Source organism: Scyliorhinus canicula, chromosome 8 (assembly GCF_902713615.1).
Source record: "Scyliorhinus canicula chromosome 8, sScyCan1.1, whole genome shotgun sequence".
Lineage (NCBI taxonomy): Eukaryota > Metazoa > Chordata > Chondrichthyes > Carcharhiniformes > Scyliorhinidae > Scyliorhinus > Scyliorhinus canicula.
In genome coordinates this window covers 188,455,685-188,474,163 of record NC_052153.1, presented here as the reverse complement: position 1 = coordinate 188,474,163, position 18,479 = coordinate 188,455,685, and the positions used below count along the sequence as shown (strand labels likewise).

At 44.9% G+C, this 18,479-nt stretch overlaps 1 protein-coding gene across 2 annotated transcripts in view; it reads right to left on the bottom strand.

Moving 5' to 3' along the window:
• The window catches only part of mfsd10 (major facilitator superfamily domain containing 10), a 65,740-nt gene that overhangs the window by 6,999 nt on the left and 40,262 nt on the right, over positions 1 to 18,479 (bottom strand). For both annotated transcript variants that reach the window (XM_038805869.1, XM_038805870.1), the window contains exons 7-11: positions 16,765 to 16,873; positions 15,225 to 15,336; positions 9,618 to 9,726; positions 4,694 to 4,784; positions 1,909 to 1,956 (exon numbers count right to left, since the gene is read on the bottom strand). In XM_038805869.1, the coding sequence (XP_038661797.1) occupies positions 1,909 to 1,956; positions 4,694 to 4,784; positions 9,618 to 9,726; positions 15,225 to 15,336; positions 16,765 to 16,873 (469 nt within the window). The remainder of the gene's footprint in view (positions 1 to 1,908; positions 1,957 to 4,693; positions 4,785 to 9,617; positions 9,727 to 15,224; positions 15,337 to 16,764; positions 16,874 to 18,479) is intronic.

Sequence of the window (18,479 nt, the reverse complement as noted above, 5' to 3'; positions counted from 1 at the left end):
TCCAAGCATTGTCCGGCATCTCTGACTTTGGCTATATAAATGTTTCTGGAACATACCTCTCCATTCACCTGAGGAAGGAGCAGTGCTCCGAAAGCTCGTGTTTGAAACAAACCTTTTGGACTTTAACCTGGTGTTGTAAGACTTCTTACGAGGAAGTATAGGCACTGTTGTGCTTTCTTGGTGCTAGCGTTGATGTGGGTGGACCAGGACAGGTTTTTGGTGATGTGTACGCCTAGGAATTTGAAACTGCTAACTATCTCCACCTCGGCCCTGTTGATGTGTGTACAGTACTTTGCTTCCTGAAGTCAATGACTTGTTAAAAGTGATGATACAGTGTGTATATGTGGGAATTACAAACTTACCATTAATCAGGTTTCCAAGCTGGACCGGTACATATGACAATAAACAAATCCAATCCAATCCAATCTAACAACAGAAACAACTGGAGCTTCCAAACATGAAAACTGAATAGACTCAATGATTCCTAGCCTTTGTAGCAGCTCCAAACCCTCCTCCACTTTGCCTTTCATGGCTGAGGGCACAGTTCTTGGTTTGAAAAAGCGAGGAGTAGACTGAGGATCTAGGAATAATTGTGCCCCGCAATGTAACCAGTCCATCATTGAAAACCTCAGGATATTTTTGAATTATGTCCTCTGTCAATTTTGTGTGCTTTATCTCACTCCAATTCAACTAAATTTTCCTGAGCCAGTCATGCCCTAGTAGACTCGGCCCATGCCCTTTTACTACCAGGAGCCGTGCTTTTGCTCCTTCGCTGTTATATACAATGTCTACCTCTAACGCTCCAAGCAATGGTACAGTCTGGTAACGTCCGAAGGTTGATTCCTGCCTGAGTACGGGCTAGTGCCTGTTTCGAGCCTCAAATCATCCTGAAAGTCTCCTCATTGATTACCAATGTAGAGGCTCCTGTGCCCACCTCCTTCTCAATTTTCCACTGCAGCACAAATAGGCCCTGTGTGTCCCTCATTCATATTTTAAACATACCATAATAATGCTCCTCTGCCTGGTCTGATCTTTCGAAGCGATGCCCCGTTAACTGAGCCTTGCTTGCATTTGAAGTTCCCTGCTCAGTCTTCTACTTTCTCCAAGCACCCCAGCGATTCTTCACTAAATGCCCCTTGTTGCACTAGTGTCAAACAGCATCCATAAGCTTCCAATGAGTCACATAGTTTGACCATCCACACCTAAAACATTCCACTGTTTTCACCTTTTTACTTGCAGCTTCTTTTTCTACCTGATGCAGTGCACCTGCCTGTGTGCCGCCATTGGTCTTCCAAATATCTTTTGCATTATTGGCATCCATTTCCATGCCCTGAGAAATTTCGAGAGCATTCTTAAAAGTAATTTTGGCTTCTCTCAGCAAACCCTGCTGAATGCTATCATCATTAATGCCACAAACTAGTCTGTCCCAAAGCATGTCTCCCAAAACTGCTCCAAACTCGCAATGTTCAGAAAGCTAGTGCAATTCGGCAACAAAGTTAGCTACAGACTGTCCTGTCTTCTGAAAATGACAATGGGATTTCAAACGGTGTACAATTAATGAGGGCTTAGGATTGTGGTGATTCTGAACAAGTGCAACTAAATCGGCAAATGTCCCCCCCCCCCCCCCCGGTTTCCATGGTGTAACTAAATTTCTCACTAGCTTGTAAGTCTTCACCCCACACACACTTAGGATAATTGAGCACGTTCTAGCGTCTGCGGTTCCATTTGCCAAGAAAAATACAAATATACACAGGTAACAACAACTAATAACATCAGCAATGGATTTAAATAAGGAGATGCATAATATTAACACTTTACAATACTGATCCTCTCCATTCCTATGTTCAAAGCACTGAACACTGCTGGCTGTTTTTCATGTCCTAGCAGATAACTATTATGCCAACTTACCGTATCCTGACACCAGGGCAGACAGGCAGGGAATGACTATAGCAGCGGCTGGAAGAAAACAAGAAAAGTCACAACATCAGTGTCATTCTGAATGAAGGTTGCTCTGCTCTATCACAACTGTACTGAACGTTCTTTCTTCACCTCGTTTATGGGGAGCCCTGTGTTTTGTTAATTTGTTAAACAACATACAGCACAGAAGGAGGCCATTCAGCCCATCGAGATTGCACCAACCCACTTAAGCCCTCAATTCCACCCTATCCCCGTAACCCAATAACCTCTCCTAACCTTTTTGGACACTCAGGGCAATTTATCATGGCCAATCCACCTAACTTGCACGTCTTTGGACTGTGGGAGGAAACCGGAGCACCCGGAGGAAACCCACGCAGAAACAGGGAGAACGTGCAGACTCCGCACAGACAGTGACCCAGTGGGGAACCGAACCTGGGACCCTGGAGCTGTGAAGCCACAGTTCCAGCCACTGTGGGATATGGGCATCGCGGCTCGGCCAGCATTTGTTGCCCATCTCTAATTGCCCTTGAATCGAGTGGCTTGCTAGAGCATTTCAGTGCGGGGCAGTTAAGAGACAGCCCCATCATTGTCTGAGTCGGGAGTCACATGTAGGCCAGGCCCGGTAAGGATGGGCTGATTTCCTTCCCTGAAGGACATTTAGTGAACCAGGTCGGTCTTTATGACGATTGGCAATGGTTTCATGGTCACCATGAGATTTTTGATTCCAGACCTTTGTGAAAATATAATAACAGCAACAACTAACTGATGTAATGCATCAATACCAGCTTTTTATGCAGAGGGAAGATGAGAAATGTTTTTAATGCAATCAAATATAATGATCTGGATTGCACTGCCTGAAAGGGTAGTGGGAGAAAATTCAAATAGTTTCAAAAGGGAATTGCATGTACAATTTAAAAGGAAAACTTTGCAGGGCTATGGGGAAAGAGGCAGAGGAGTGGGACAAATTGGATAGTTCTTTCGCGCAGCCAGCATAGGCTTGGTGAGCCATAAAGTCGTCTTCTGCACTGAAAGATTTTATGATACTCGGGTAGCATGTGTAGATATTTACTGGAATTGGTTGCAGGAGTATTGGTGTGGCGTAAAGAACTGGCTAAATTCTGGAACCTAGGCACGAGTGAAGCTGCTGACCCAGGATGCTGGATTTCGGTGGTGTGGAAAGACTGGGGAATCCGGGGGTATTCTCCTCAAGAGTAGAAAAGGTTTATGGAGAGATTTGACAGAGGTGTTCAAAATTATATGGGATGAGTGTAGAATTCGAACCTCCTTTGATTCTTACACTAATTTCATAATGCAGGATAATCAGGGCAAGAGGTAATGTTGAACATAATCACACATGGATTTACAGTTCAAAAACAGACCATCGACTCAACAGGTCCAAGTTGATGTTCATGTTCCACATGAGTCTCGCCTTTCATCTAATCCTATATCATTCCCTAACATGAGAGAGAAAGGAATAGAGTATCTAGCTTCCCCTTAAATACATCTATTTACTCACCTCAACAACTGCCCTGTGGTGGCAAGTTCTACAGTCTACCAAAACGGAACAAAAGTGTTGGAAATACTCAGCAAGTCAGGCAGCATTGGTGGAGAGAGAAACTGTTAACATTTTGGGTTGATGACCTTTCTGACCTTAACCACGACAGTAAAAATAACTTATCTACATCCACCCTGTCAGGCGCTTTCATACTTTTAAAGACATCTATCACCCTTTGTGTCTTATGCATCATCAGCCCTGATGAAAGGACAGATGAATTCCTTGGGTCACAACAGTTCTGATGGTCTGCACCCAAAATTGTTCTGTCTCTTTACCAATAATTTCTGTAATTTATTTGTGTGGTTTTTGAAATATTTGCCCAAGCAGTGTAGCATTCTTTGTATAGATTTACAATGAAGCTAATCAAATAATCCCTGTTTTTCAAGTAAAAGTTTTATTACTCAATAAACTTCAAGCCAGCAAAACCTCGGGTCCAATGCTAACTTTCACCAAGTTCCTATCACCGACTAATGCCCATTGATCTATACTGACTCCTAGTCCTAAATTTTGGAGTTCTATTCGTTGTGCTCAAATCTTATAAATATGGGCAGCACGGTGGCGCAGTGGGTTAGCACTGCTGCCTCACTGCGTCGAGGTCCCAGGTTCGATCCCGGCTCTGGCTCACTGTCCATGTGGAGTTTGCACATTCTCCCCGTGTTTGCGTGGGTTTCGCCCCCACAATCTAAAGATGTGCAGGCTAGGTGGATTGGCCACACTAAATTGCCCCTTAATTGGAAAAAAATGAATTGGGTACACTAAATTGTTTTTTTTTTTAAATCTTACAAACATACAAATTAGGAGTAGTTACTTGGCCCCTCAAACCTGCTTCGCCATTCAGTAAGATCGTGGCTGATCTTATTGTAACCTCAACTCCGCATTCATGCCTACCCTTGTGGCCTGCTCACCCTCTATCTCTCATCTCTTACATCTCTCTGAGATCCTTCAATTCTGGCTTCTTGTGCATCCCTCATTCCTGCATCACGGTATTGGCAGCTGGGCCTTCTGCTGTCTAAGGGCTGAGGTCTGGAATTCCCTCTTTCCTCCAAGATGCTGCTTAAAGCCTAGCTCTTTGAACAAGCAATTGGAAACCTGCCCTGATATGGCCATCTTTGGCTCTGTATCAAATTTTGGTTGATAACACTCTTGTGAAGGTCTTTGGATTGTTTTACTGCGTTAAAGATGCCGTATAAATTAACATCACTGATCATTTTATTAACTCACCAAATGAGTAGAAGAGGAGTCCGATGTACAGGACAGGCACAGTGTTGGCCCAGCCAACGATAAGAAAAGCTGGGATTAGCAGGGCAATTGCCTGAAAGAGAAATATGTCATGAGAAAGTGAGTCCTTTTCGCTGCTAGTCAGTTTCATGCCGAGTTTCATGGACTGGATTTTGTATTGTGTAGGGGAGTCAGTGGCGTAGTGGTATTGTCACTGAACTAATAATCCAGAGACCCAGGGTGATGCTCTGGTGACCGGGCCTCGAATCCCACCAGGGCAGATTGTAGAATTTGAATTTAATAAACTGTAATTAAAAATCTAACGATGACCATTAATCTCATTGTCAATTGTTGTGAAAACCCATCTGGTTCATTAATGTCCGTTAGATAGATAGAGTAGAATTTACAGTGCAGAAGGAGGCCATTTGGCCCATCGAGTCTGCACCGGCTCTTCGAAAGAGCATCCTACCCAAGCCCACACATCTCCATCCCCATAACCCAGTAACCCCACTCAACCAACACTAAGCGCAATTTTGGACACTAAAGGCAATTTAGCACGGCCAATCCACCTAACCTGCAGATCTTTGGACTATGGGAGGAAACCGGAGCACCCGGAGGAAACCCACGCGCACACAGGGAGAACATGCAGACTCCGCACAGACAGTGACCCAGCCGGGAATCGAACCTGGGACCCTGGAGCTATGAAACAATTGTGCTAACCACTATGCTACATGCTGCCCCTAAGGGAAGGAAATCTTTCGTCCTTTCCTGGTCTGGTCTACATGTGATCCACAGCAATCTGGTTGACCCCTAAATGCCCTCCGGGGTGGACAATAAATGCTGGCCCAGCCAGCGACGCCTACATCCCATGATTGAATTTTTGTTTTTAAATTGCTATCGCGACAGTGACCAGCACTCTCGGCGGCACTGCTGTGACCAGAGAGTTGGCCAGCAGTTCTGAGGCAGAGCTTCTGCTCAGGGTGGGGCCAGAGGTCCTTCCTTAAGCCAATTAACGCCCCTCTGAGCATTTAATGCCTCCGGGGCAAGCTACCAGAGCTTTGGACAGCTCGCTCCTGACTTTTGTGCAGAGGTGGGGCATGGGGACTGTTAAGAAAAATGCGAAAGATGTCATTTGAAACATGAAGGTCTGATGATAAAACCCAAGGAACATGAGAAAAAGCAAAGTAATAGAAAAGATCCTATAAGCGCGAATGTAATGAAATGCTAAAAAATGATAAAGCAGAAGTCCCTCGAAGGGTTAACTGCCGACGAAAGTTCTTTAGAATGCAGACAGCCATTATCACACACGCCTTGAGATAACGAAGCAGCTCATGCTGTAACCTGATACCTTTAGTTCAAGTCGGAGAAATTTTTATAAAAGTTAAGTTTTAAGTTACGTAAAAGGAACAAGTTTTCTACCCTTTAATAGAAGTTAATTAGTTTAGCAAGCAACTGATTGGAATTGCCAGAATCTTAGGTTGAATTACTTGAAATAAAATTTATTTGTGAATGATAGAAACTTAATGCCACCAGTTAAAAGTGGAAATCTGGAGAGAACAGTTGATTTTAATACAGGACAATTCACCGCAGCTAACTGCTTCTTTTCAAAAAGCAGTCAACAGCCTTTTGTAAAATTGCAAAATGGGAAGAATATAACTTGAAACATTTAGGAATACAAGAAAATACAATGCTTAAAAATGATAAGGGATTGAAAGGCTGGAATGCCACGGAATAATTAGCAGGAAGTCTCCCTGCCAGTGATCTGACAAACCAAGGTCAAGCTTAACATTAAAGCATTCTCATGTTAGACATCACGGAAACTAGATGTAGAATCAAATGGACAAAAAAAGTATTGCATTAAAGAGTAGAAGACAATACTTTAAAATAATGTCATGTAATCAGCAAGGCTGTTAGAAGGGTGTATATATATATCCTGAATCGCTCTCAGCCAGGTACTCACTCTCAGCTTGCAGAGTGATTTCAGACAGAACACTAAAACCAAGCATAACCACAAAACAACCAGGAGAAAACCAACAGCTAGAGAAGAGAGATTGTCAAGGAGGCCCAGGAAGGTCTGATCAGCCAACCAGGAGAATCCAGAAACAAGATGTTTTTACTTTTCTGTAAAGACAGTGATTTTATCTTTTAAAAGAAAAAATAATAATAAAAGAACTTAAAAGTTTTAACCTGAAACCGTGGTTATTACAAAGTTTACTTTACTTACACGGGGGACCCAGGATCAAAGCTACTAAGTGGTAAGTAAATAAAATCTTCTATGAAGATATCGATTATGCCGGGGGATAACTTGAAACACTAGTTTAACCCGAATAGGACCCACCTAAGTCTGCATAAGAGTCAGGGAGTGAGAATCCCTGTTCACCATTTAGAATATCTTGACCCTTTTTTGGTATAGGGGGAATTCTAAGAATAGTGGTGAACTTTTTACTTCAGGACCCAGGCGCTCCGTTAAATCCAGTTGTTTAAGTCAAATTGCCCCCACCTCCCCTTTGATTTCTCACGTGGTTATGGGTTTGCATCACTGAGTTACAAAGAGCATGTTTGACTCGCACCATAGTCACCATGCCTCAGGAGACTATTCGACCAATAGTCCATGCCAGCTCTCTGTCGAGCAATCCATTAAGTGCCATTTTCCTACTTTATCCCCACCACCCTGTAAATTTATTTCCCTTGCGAACATCCAATTTCCTTTTGAAACCGTTGATTATATTCACTTCCATCACCCTCGTAGGCAGAGTGTTCCAGGTCATTACCACGTACAGTAAAACTTCTCCCCCACAACCCACTATCGCTCACCCAAAACCTTAAATCTGCATCCTGTAGTCCTTCACTAATGAGAACAGCTTTTCTTTGTCTGTCCTAACTAAACCTGTCAAAACCTTGTTGACCTCCCTTAATCTACTCTGCTCTAAGGAGAACCACCCCAGATTCTTCAACCGAACCTTACAGTTAAAACCCCCCAACCCTGGAACCATTCTGGTAAATCTCTGCACCCTCACAAGAGCCTTCCTAAAATGTAGAGACCAGAACTGAATACAATACTCAAGTTGTGGCTTTATAAAAGCTTGATAAAGGTCCAGCATAACTTCCCTGCTTTTGTACTCAATATCTCTATTTATGAATTCCAGGGTTCAATTTGCTTAGCAACTGCTCTCTCGATGCGTCCTGCCACTTTCAAAGATCCATGCTTATGAGCTCCTAGGTGCCTCTGCACACTGGTTTGAACTATGACATTAATATACATTGCCTCTCCCTGGCCTTTGTCAAAATGAAAATCAGTTCGCACCTCTCTCTATTAAATTCTCTCTGCCATGTGTCCATCCATTCTGCTGGACTATCTATCCCCTGGTAGCACCCTCACTCTTTTCCAGACCTCTTAAGATTGGTGTCATCAGCAAATTTTGAAATTGTACTCTGAATTCCAATATGCAGTGTGGCCTAGGTCAGCTGTTCTCTAACACAGCAATGCTCGTATTTAGCTTCTTGTCCCTGGGTTAGTACGGGGGTGATTTAAAAACAAAAATCAGCCATTGATCTCACTCCTGACCATGATGCAGCTACCCTTGCTGAAACCACAATATGTCGATTTGGGCGCAAGGACAAAATCAGCCTCTGGAATGACCCCTCCCATAGTCAAAAGGCCTGCAAACATTCACCAACTGGTAAATAAAATGGGAGGGGCTATTGGCACCTGCTGAATTGTATGTATCCCAGGAAAGAGTCAATAACTTCAGAGGTAATGCCAAATTGTTGAGACAGCGACATGACAGATTGAGCCACACATAGGCACGCGCTGAAAGGGTTATCGGCACTAAACAAATCTGCACGGAACGATCCACAGATGGGTGCAGCAGGATTCCAGTCAAAGCCCATCATGGTGGGCTTACCGGTCAGTCCTCGTGTCTGCTATTGAAGGACTTAGAGTCTGGAGCCAGTCCATTACAGCAGGAAGTCAATGACAGACAGCTAGAGATAGACCATCATGACAAACGTCAGGCAACAGATGCCCGGAGGCAGGCCGCCTTGAGAGGACTCTGCAGGCAAGCCATCAAGTCCTCCCTTGGCTCTGTAGAGTCAAGCAATTTGGGAAAGGGAGAGCAGCAAGGATGGGGAAAAACAGAACGGGAAAATCTTGGGACCTAAATGAAAGGAGCAGGACAGCAGGCACCTCCTGTGAGCAGGAAAGGTCAGCAAACATTCTGTCTGAGACAAGCTGACTGCAACCTGATGAAGTGTCTTTTTTTTTTTAATTTATTCATGGGACGCAAGTGTCCCTGGCTGGGCCAACATAATAACAATAATCTTTGTTATTGTCACAAGTAGGCTTACATTAACACTACAATGAAGTTACTGTGAAAATTTATTGCCCGTCGCTAATTACTCTTGGACTGAGTGGCTTGCAAGGACATTTAAGTGTCAACCACGTTGCTGTGGATCCAGAGTCACATGTAGGCCAGACCAGGTAAGGATGGCAGATTTCCTTCTCTAAAGGATATTAGTGAAACTGATGGGTTTTTGCGACAATTGACAATGGTTTCTTAGTCATCTACACCCAATAGATTACTATCTTTATCTCTTTCCAGAGGCTCACAGACCTGTTTAGTGTGTTTATTTTTTTTAAAACAGTTCATCGGGGGATTTTTTTCGTTCCCTATTTTTCTGAATCTCCTACCCCATCTCCATTCACCTACACCTTCTTCATTGTCCTCCCATCTCCCTCCCACTTCCATTTCCATCTCCTTATCATCTCCACCCCCCTACTTCCCTCCCCTCGCCTCTCTCTCATTGCCTTCCCTCCCGCCAGAATTGTAAACATTTTAAAACGGGGAATCTTAAAATCATACAACTCATCGTGCCAGAAACACATCCTCTTCGGCTGCTAATCTAACGCCAGCTCTGCATTGCTTACCCTCTTTACAGCTTTAATTTCATCGCCAGGTTTGATCCTTCGAGCATATCCACCCTGGACCAATGCCATTGTAATCCCCACAAAGAAAAACATCTTCCCTTGTTGCATACTGGGAAAAAAGACAAAGCAAGGGAATAGAGAAATCGCATCATACGTAGAAAATATTCACTAGCATAGGATAATGGGCCAAATGGCCTCCTGAGCTGTAAAATAATAATCTTTATTGTCACAAGTAGGCTTACATTAACACTGCAATGAAGTTTCTGTGATAAGCCCGTAGTCACCACATTCCGGCGCCTGTTCGGGTACACCATGGAAAAATTCAGAATGTCCAAATGACCTAACTGCACATCTTTGGACTGTGGGAGGAAACCCACACAGACACTGGGAGAACGTGCAGACTCCACACAGACAGTGGGAGAACGTGCAGACTCCGCACAGACACTGGGAGAACGTGCAGACTCCGCACAGACACTGGGAGAACGTGCAGACTCCGCACAGACACTGGGAGAACGTGCAGACTCCGCACAGACACTGGGAGAACGTGCAGACTCCACACAGACAGTGGCCCAACCCAGGAATCGAACCTGGAGCTGTGAAGCAATACTGCTTCCCACTGTGCTACCATGTATGATTCTATGTGGGTATTACTAACACACCTGGCATTCATTGCCCATCCCTGTACCCCAGAGAAGTTGATAGTTCTCTGCGATATAACTGAGTACGTTTTAGAGGGCACTTCAGAGGGCTGTTGGGAGCTAACTGTGTTGATGTGGGACTGGAGTCACCTCTCAGCCTAGCTGGGTAAAATGAGAAGGTTTTCGTGCCTAAAAGTCACTAATCTTGTGCTGGCTGTTTAAGAATTTGATTTTCAGTTCGATTTGATTTCAGTTCGAATAAAAGGCTGGAAACAAAAAAAAAAATTAGTATCCGTAAAAGTAATCTTAGTTATTTGATTTTCAGAAAAAACTCTTTGGAATCTTCTTGATTATTATTCCAGGTGCTGGAAACGACAATGGCAAACCCAGCCCTGTCAACCCTACAAAGTCCTCCTTACTATCATCTGGGGGCTTGAGCCAAAGTTGGGACAGCTGTCTAACACACAAGCCAAGCAACCACTTGACATAGTCATACTCACAGAATCATACCTTACAATGTCCCAGATGCCACTATCACCTTTCCTGGGTATGTCCTGTCTCAATAGAGTGGCAGCAGTGGTATACAGTCGGGAGGGAGTTGCCCTGGGAGTCCTCAACATTGACTGCGGACCCCATGAAGTCTCATGGCTTCAGGTTAAACATGGGTAAGGAAACTTCCTGCTGATTACCATGACCCGGCCCCATTAGTGATGAATCAGTACTCCTCCAAATTGAATGCCACTTGCAGGAAGCTCTGAGGGCGGCAAGGGTGAAGAATATACTCTTGGTGGGGACTACAATGACCATCACCAAGAGTGGCTCGGTGAAACCATCACCGACCGCGCCGGCAAGGTCTTAAAGGACATAACTACTAGGCTGGTGGTGAGGGAACCAACAAGAAGAAAAACATACTTGACCTCATCCTTACCAACCCTGCCTGCTGCAGATGCATCTGTCCATGACAGTATCGGTAGAAGTGAGCACCATACAGATACAACACCACACAGCACCACCAGACTCTTTGACAAAGAGTCATCGTACTCGAAACGTTCGCTCTTTTCTCTCCCTACAGATGCTGCCAGACTTGCTGAGATTTTCCAGCATTTTCTCTTTCATTTCAGATTCCAGCATCCGCAGTAATTTGCTTTTATTTATTTGAGCACCAGACAGTCCTTGTGGCGACAAAGTCCCATCTTCACATTGAGGATTCTCTCCGTCCTGTAGTGTGGCGCTACCAGCGTTCTAATTGGGATAGACTTCAAACAGATCGAGCAACGCAAGACTGGGAATCCATGAGGTGCTGTGGGCCATCAGCAGCAGCAGAATTGTAGTCAACCACAATCTGCAACCTCATGGCCCGGCATATCCCACATTCTGCCATTACCACCAAGCCAGGGGATCAACCTTGGTTCAATGAAGGGTGCAGGAGAGCATGCCAGCAGGAACATCAGATAAATTAAAAAATGAGGTGTTAGCCTGGTGAAGCTACAACACAGGACTACGTGTGTGTTGCCAAACAGCATAAGCAGGAAGTAACAGACAGAGCTAAGTGATTCCGCAATAAACGCATCAGATCTAAGCTCTGTAGTCCTGCCACATCCAGTCGTGAATGGTGGTGGACAAGTAATTGGAGGAAGAGGCTCCACAAATATCCCATCCTCAATGATGGAGGAGGCCAGCACATCTGTGCAAAAGACAAGGCTGAGGCATTCGCAACAATCTTCAGCCAGAAGTGCTGAGTGGATGAACCATCTCGGTCTCCTCCGGAGGTCCCCAGCATCACAGATGTCAGTTTTCAGCCAATACGATTCACTCCACGAGATATCAAGAAACGGCTGAAGGCACTGGACACAGTAAAGGCTTTGGGCCCTGACGATATTCCGGCAATAGTACTGAAGGCTTCTGATCCAGAACTTGCCGCAGCCCTAGCCAAGCTGTTCCAGTACAGCTACAATACTGGCATCTACCCGGCAATGTGGAAAATTGCCCAGGTGTGTCCTGTACACAAGAAACGGCAAATCCAACCCAGCCAATTACCACCCTATCAGCCTACTCTCCATCATCAGCAAAGTGATAGAAGGAGTCATCTACAGTGCTATCAAGCGGCACTTATTCAGCAATAACCTGCTCATGGATGCTCAGTTTGGGTTCTGACAGGGTCACTCAGCTCCTGACCTCATTACAGCCTTGCTTCAAACATGGACAAAAGAGCTGAATGTCAGAGCTGAGGTCAGAGTGACAGCCCTTAACATCAAGGCAGCATTTGACCAAGTGTAACATCAAGGAGCTCTAGCTAAACTGGAGTCAATGGGAATCAGGGAAAACTCACCACTGGTTGGCACAAAGGAAGATGGTTGTGGTGGTTGGAGGTCAATAATCTCAGCTCCAGGGCATCATTGCAGGAGTTCCTGAGGGTAGTGTCCTCGGCCCAGCCACCTTCACCTGCTTCATAAATGGTCTGCCTTCCATCATAAGGTCAGAAGTGGGGATATTTGCGAATGCGTTCAGCACCATCCATGACTCCTCAGATAATGAAGCAGTCAATGTCAAAAAAATGCAGCAAGACCTGGACAATATCCAGGCTTGGGCTGACAAGTGGCAAGTTACATTCGCACCACACAAATGCTAGGCGATGGCCATCTCCTACAAGAGAGGATCTAACCCTTGCTCCTTGACATTCAATGGCATTATGATTACTGAATCCCCCCCACTCCTGGGGGTTACCATTGATCAGAAACTGGGTCAATATGGACGAGCTATATTAATACTGTGGCTACCACGACAGGTCAAAGGCTAGGAATCCTATGGTGAGTAATTCACCTCCTGACCCCTAAAGCCTGTCCACCATCTACAAGGCACAAGTCAGGAGTGTAATGGAATACTCTCCACTTGCCTGGATGAGTGCAGCTCCGACAACACTCAAGAATCTCAACACTTTCCAGGACAAAGGAGCCCGTTTGATTGCTCCCCCTTCGACAAACATTCAAACCGCCGCACAGTGGCAGCCGTGTGTACCATCTACAAGACACACTGCAGTAACTCACCAAGGTTCCTTAGGCAGCACCTTCCAAACCCACGACCACTACCATTTAAAAGGACAAGAGCAGCAGATACCTGGAACCCCACCACCTGGTTCCCCTCCAAGTCACTCACCGTCCTGACTTGGAAATTTAATGCTGTCCCTTCACTGTTGCTGGGTCAAAATCCCTAACAGCACAGTGGGTGTACCTACACGTCAGGGTCTGCAGCAGTTCAGGAACCAGGGCAACCTGGGATGGGCAATAAATGCTGGCCTAACCAACGACGTCCACATAGATGAGTTTTTAAAAAGGAATGTGTTTTAGAAAAGGAAAACTGCTTACCAACCCTTACCGGGTATAATCTACACGTGACTCTAGACCCAAAGCAATGTGGTTGACTCTTAGTGCATTCTAAGGGGGCCTAGTAAGCCACTTGTATTAAACTGCTACCTTCTGAGGGCAACCATGTTGAAGTTGTGTAGAACTTTGGTGAGGCCACAACTGGAGTATTGTGTGAAATTCTGGTCGTCACATTCGATGTGATTGCACTGGAGGAAGTGCAGAGCCAATTCACCAGGATGTTGCCTAGGATGGAACGTTTAAGTTATGCAGAGAGGCTGGTTAGGCTTGGGTTGTTTTTGCTGGAGCAGAGAAGACCGAGGGGTGACCTGATCGAGATGTACAAGATTATGAGGGGTGTGGACAGGGTGGATAGGGAGCTGTGCCCCTTAGTTGAAGGATCAGTTACGAGGGGACACACGTTTAAGGTGAGGGGAGGGGGATTTGAGGAAAAATCTTTTACCCAGAGGGTGGTGGCGCTCTGGAATGAACTGCCTGGGAGGGTGGTAGATGCGGGTTGGCTCACACACTTTAAAAAGTATCTGAATGAGCTCTTGGCACATCAAAACATTCAAGGCTATGGGCCAAATGCTGGCAAATGGGATTAGGTGGACAGGTCAGGTGTTTTTCATGTGTCGGTGCAGACTCGATGGGCTGAAGGGTCTCGTCTGCACTGTATTATTCTGAGATTCTGTGAAGCAGAGATGGGCAATACATGTCAGTTTTGCCAGTGATGCTGATATGCTTAGAGTGAATTTTTTTTAATAAACATTTTATTGAGGTATTTCTTTGCATTGCAACAGCAACAAAATCAGCACTGTACACAACAAGGAAAATATTAACATAGTGCAAATACCACCTCCCTCTCCCACATGTCCCACCATTACTTACCCCCCCTAATCTACGCTAGCCTAACCCCCCCCCCCCCCCCCCACCTCTTCTGCTGACGATTAATTCTCTGTGAAGAAGTAGACGAATGGTTGCCACCTCCGGGCGAACCCTAACAGAGACCCTCTCATCGCGAACTTAATTTTCTCCAGGCAGAGGAAGCTAGCCATGTCAGATAGCCAGGTCTCTGATTTTGGGGGGTTCGAGTCCCTCCATGCTAATAATATCCGCCTCCGGTCTACCAGGGAAGCAAAGGCCAGAACATCTGCCTGTCTCCTCCTGGATTCCCGGATCCTGCAACACCCCGAAAATCGCCACCTCTGGACTCATTGCCACCCTCGTATTTAATAGCTTAGAGTGAATTTTAAAGGTTGACAATCCGGGAGGTTGGGCGTCACGGTGGCGCAGTGGTTAGCACTGCTGCCGACAGCGCCGATGTCCCGGGTTCAATCCCGGCCCCGGGTCACTCTGCGTGTGGAGTTTGCGCATTCTCCCCGTGTCTGCGTGGGTTTCACCCCCACAACCCAAAGATGTGCAGGCTAGGTGGATTGGCCACGCTTAATTGCCCCCTTAATTGGAAAAAAAATTAATTGGGTACACTAAATTTAGTTTTTAAAAATTAATTAAAAAACAATCCAGCAGCATCCAATTCATATTTTTTAGAAATGAAAACACAATATGGTATAGATCAGAAGTTGCTCAATAAGAGACCAGTCTTGTACCTGTTAAAATGGAAGCGTTGGTGAGTGAGAAAACTAAGTGTGTACTCCAGGCCAGAGAACAGAAAAAGGTAGAGGAAATACACCAGTCCCAGAACTTTAAGGGTCCGCACACCTGGATAATTGTAGAAAAATGAAAGAAAAATCATTGCAGGCACATATGTTTCTTCACCGGATATTACATAGCAGTCTTACCACACCTATTCATCATGCACGACACAGAAACACCAGCATCGGCCAGAGGGATGAATGGGCTGTTAATGTTCTGTAAATATTATTTATCAACTGTGTTAGTGGAGTTTCACTCTCCATCAAACAGAATATTGCTGCCAGGGTAATCAACGCAAAATACTGCAGATGCTGGAAATCTGAAATAAAAACAGGAAATGCTGGCCTGGAAGAATCTGTGGAGAGAGCAACAGAGTTAAATATTTCGAGTCCTTATCCAAAGCTTTCCAGCATTTTCTGTTTTTATTATTGCCAGGGTATTCGGAGGTACGGAGCTAGGTTGGGTAAATGAGGTTGAAGTACAGATTGGCAATGATCTCATTGAATAGGGGGAACAGGTTCAAGGGGCTGAATGGTCTCCTCCTGTTCCTATGCTCCCAATTGCCTCGCAACAATGCGAAGACAATTTGGCTTTCAATGTACAAGAAACATGAAAAATCCAGCATAATGTTCAGCCTGAAAAGCGTTTGGCCTAGATAGAACATAGACATAGAACATAGAAGACACAGTGCAGAATGAGGCCATTTGGCCCATCGAGTCTGCACTGACCCATTTAAGCCCTCACTTCTACCCTAACCCCGTAACCCAATAACCCCTCCTAACCTTCTTTTGGTCACTAAAGGCAATTTAGAATGGCCAATCCACCTAACCTGCACGTCTGTGGGAGGAAACCGGAGCACCAGGAAGAAACCCACGCAAACACGGGGAGAATGTGCAGACTCCGCAGACAGTGACCCAAGCCGGGAATCGAACCTGGGACCCTGGCGCTGTGAAGCCACAGTGCTATCCACTTGTGCTACCGTGCTGCCCACAGTGGGAACTGCCATAAAAGAAATGGGCATTTGCCTCTTGGGCCAGGGGAAGTTTTCTCTGAACTCAGTTGTATCAGTTTATCAGATTAACACCGGCAGCTGCCTGGCACAGGCTGAAACAGGCAGAATCTTTTGAGGTCAATCAAAATTCTGTTATCAGTGGTGAGAAACATTTGATCAGCAGGGCAGGTTGGAGAATTAGGGCCACCATGCATTACCGCTGCCTGCGACCTCTGACCCTGGCTCCCTCGGCAAAACTTTCATATTTCTGAATTAGCCCCACTGTGTAATATTACAACAAAAGCAAAGCGAAGAAAAGATACTTATGTTGACGTGGTACCTTTCACAAGGTCACTGGGAGGACTTTTTAAAAAAAATATATAGTCACTGTTGTAATATAGGAAACACAGCAATTCGGGCACAGGCAGGTTACACAAAGCAGGCTTGGGTGGTGAAACAAAAGAGATGGGGATTCCTAGCGGAGTTGCTGGACATTCACGCACCTTCTGGAGAGGGAGAGTCCACCCCACGTTGGACAGCAGAGAATCGAAACAGCGCCACCGGACTGAGGAGGTCTCTGGCATTCTGAAAGGTGGATGAGACTGAGGAGATCTGGGGCAGGAATCAGAAGAGAGTGATGAAGTGCAAGATAGCCTTTTCATTTTCCTAAAACACACTCCTAACACCGATTATCTAACAATCATCACTTTGCTGTTTGTGGTTCCTTGCTATGCTCAGTGTACCCAAACAGGCGCCGGAATGTGGCGACTAGGGACTTTCCACAGTAACTTAATTGCAGTGTTAATGTAAGATTACTTGGGACAATAAAGATTATTAAATTGGCTGCTGTGTTTTCAGCATTGTAAAAGTATTGGATTGGCTGTAAAGCATTAGAATGTCCTGGGAAATATAGAATGGTTACAGCACAGAAGGAGGCCGTTTGATCTCTCGGTAAGAGGAACTCGGGTCGTCCCACTCCCCTGCCCTTTCTCCAAAGCCCTGCAAATGGTTTCTCTGCAGAGGCTTGAATAATGCTCTGTTAAAAGCTACAATTGCATAGCCTCCACCACACTCTCTGGCAGTACATTCCAGGTCCTAATCACTCGCTGCACCAAAAAGATTTTCCTCATGTCACCATTCCTATTACCTCATATTGATGTCTTCTGCCAAACAACCGTCCTACCAATGGGAATAATTTCACCTTATCTACTCTATCTAAACCTCTCATGATTTTGAACACATTTACAATATCAGTAGATAGAGTAACCTTCCCCCCCTTTTTTTTTATTATAAATATAGAGTACCCAATTTCTTTTCCAAATAAAGGGCAATTTAGCGTGGCCAATCCACCTACCCTGTACATCTTTGGGTTGTGGGGGTGAAACCCACGCAGACACGAGGAGAAAGTGCAAACTCCTCACAGACAATGACCCACGGCCGGAATCAAACCCGGGTGCTCGGCGCCGTGAGACAGCAGTGCTAACCACTGCGCCACCATGCCGCACTGAGTAACTTTTTTTTTAAACTACAAGAAATCTAAAATCTTAGTTATTTGCTGAAATAATAAAGTCATTAGATCTACGGTTTAAAAGAAAATAATTTTTACTGTACAAGAATCAAACAAAGTGGGCGGCATGGTGGTGCAGTGGTTAGCACTGCTGCCTCAGTGACCTTCGATCCTGACTCAGCTGCCTTCGATCCTGACCCGGGTCACGGTCCGTGTGGAGTTTGCAGATTCTCCCTGTGTTTCCGTGGGTCTCACCCCCACAACCCAAAAAGATTGTGCAAGCTAGGTGGATTGGCCCTGCTAAATAGGTCCTTTATTGGAAAGAAAAGAATTGGGTACTCTAATATTTTTTTTTTAAAGAATCAAACAAAGTAAACACTAAACACCATCCTAGTAACCTTTGAAATTACAAAACCCATAATCAGCATTAGCTAAACATGAATTAACAGGAAAATTGTGGCCGAATACAGAATATCAATTGCACATTAAATGACAGATCTAGCTAAGTACACATTAAATGACAGATACAGCTAAGTACACATTAAATGACAGATACAGCTAAGTCCTCATTAAATGACAGATACAGCTAAGACAGATCTTACAAATTAGCTCAGCAATCCATTCAACATATATGCCAACAAACTCAATCACAAAGTTCTTTGAAACTGTCTCCCTCATGAAGAACTTCAGCTTCTCTTCAAGGGTTTTATT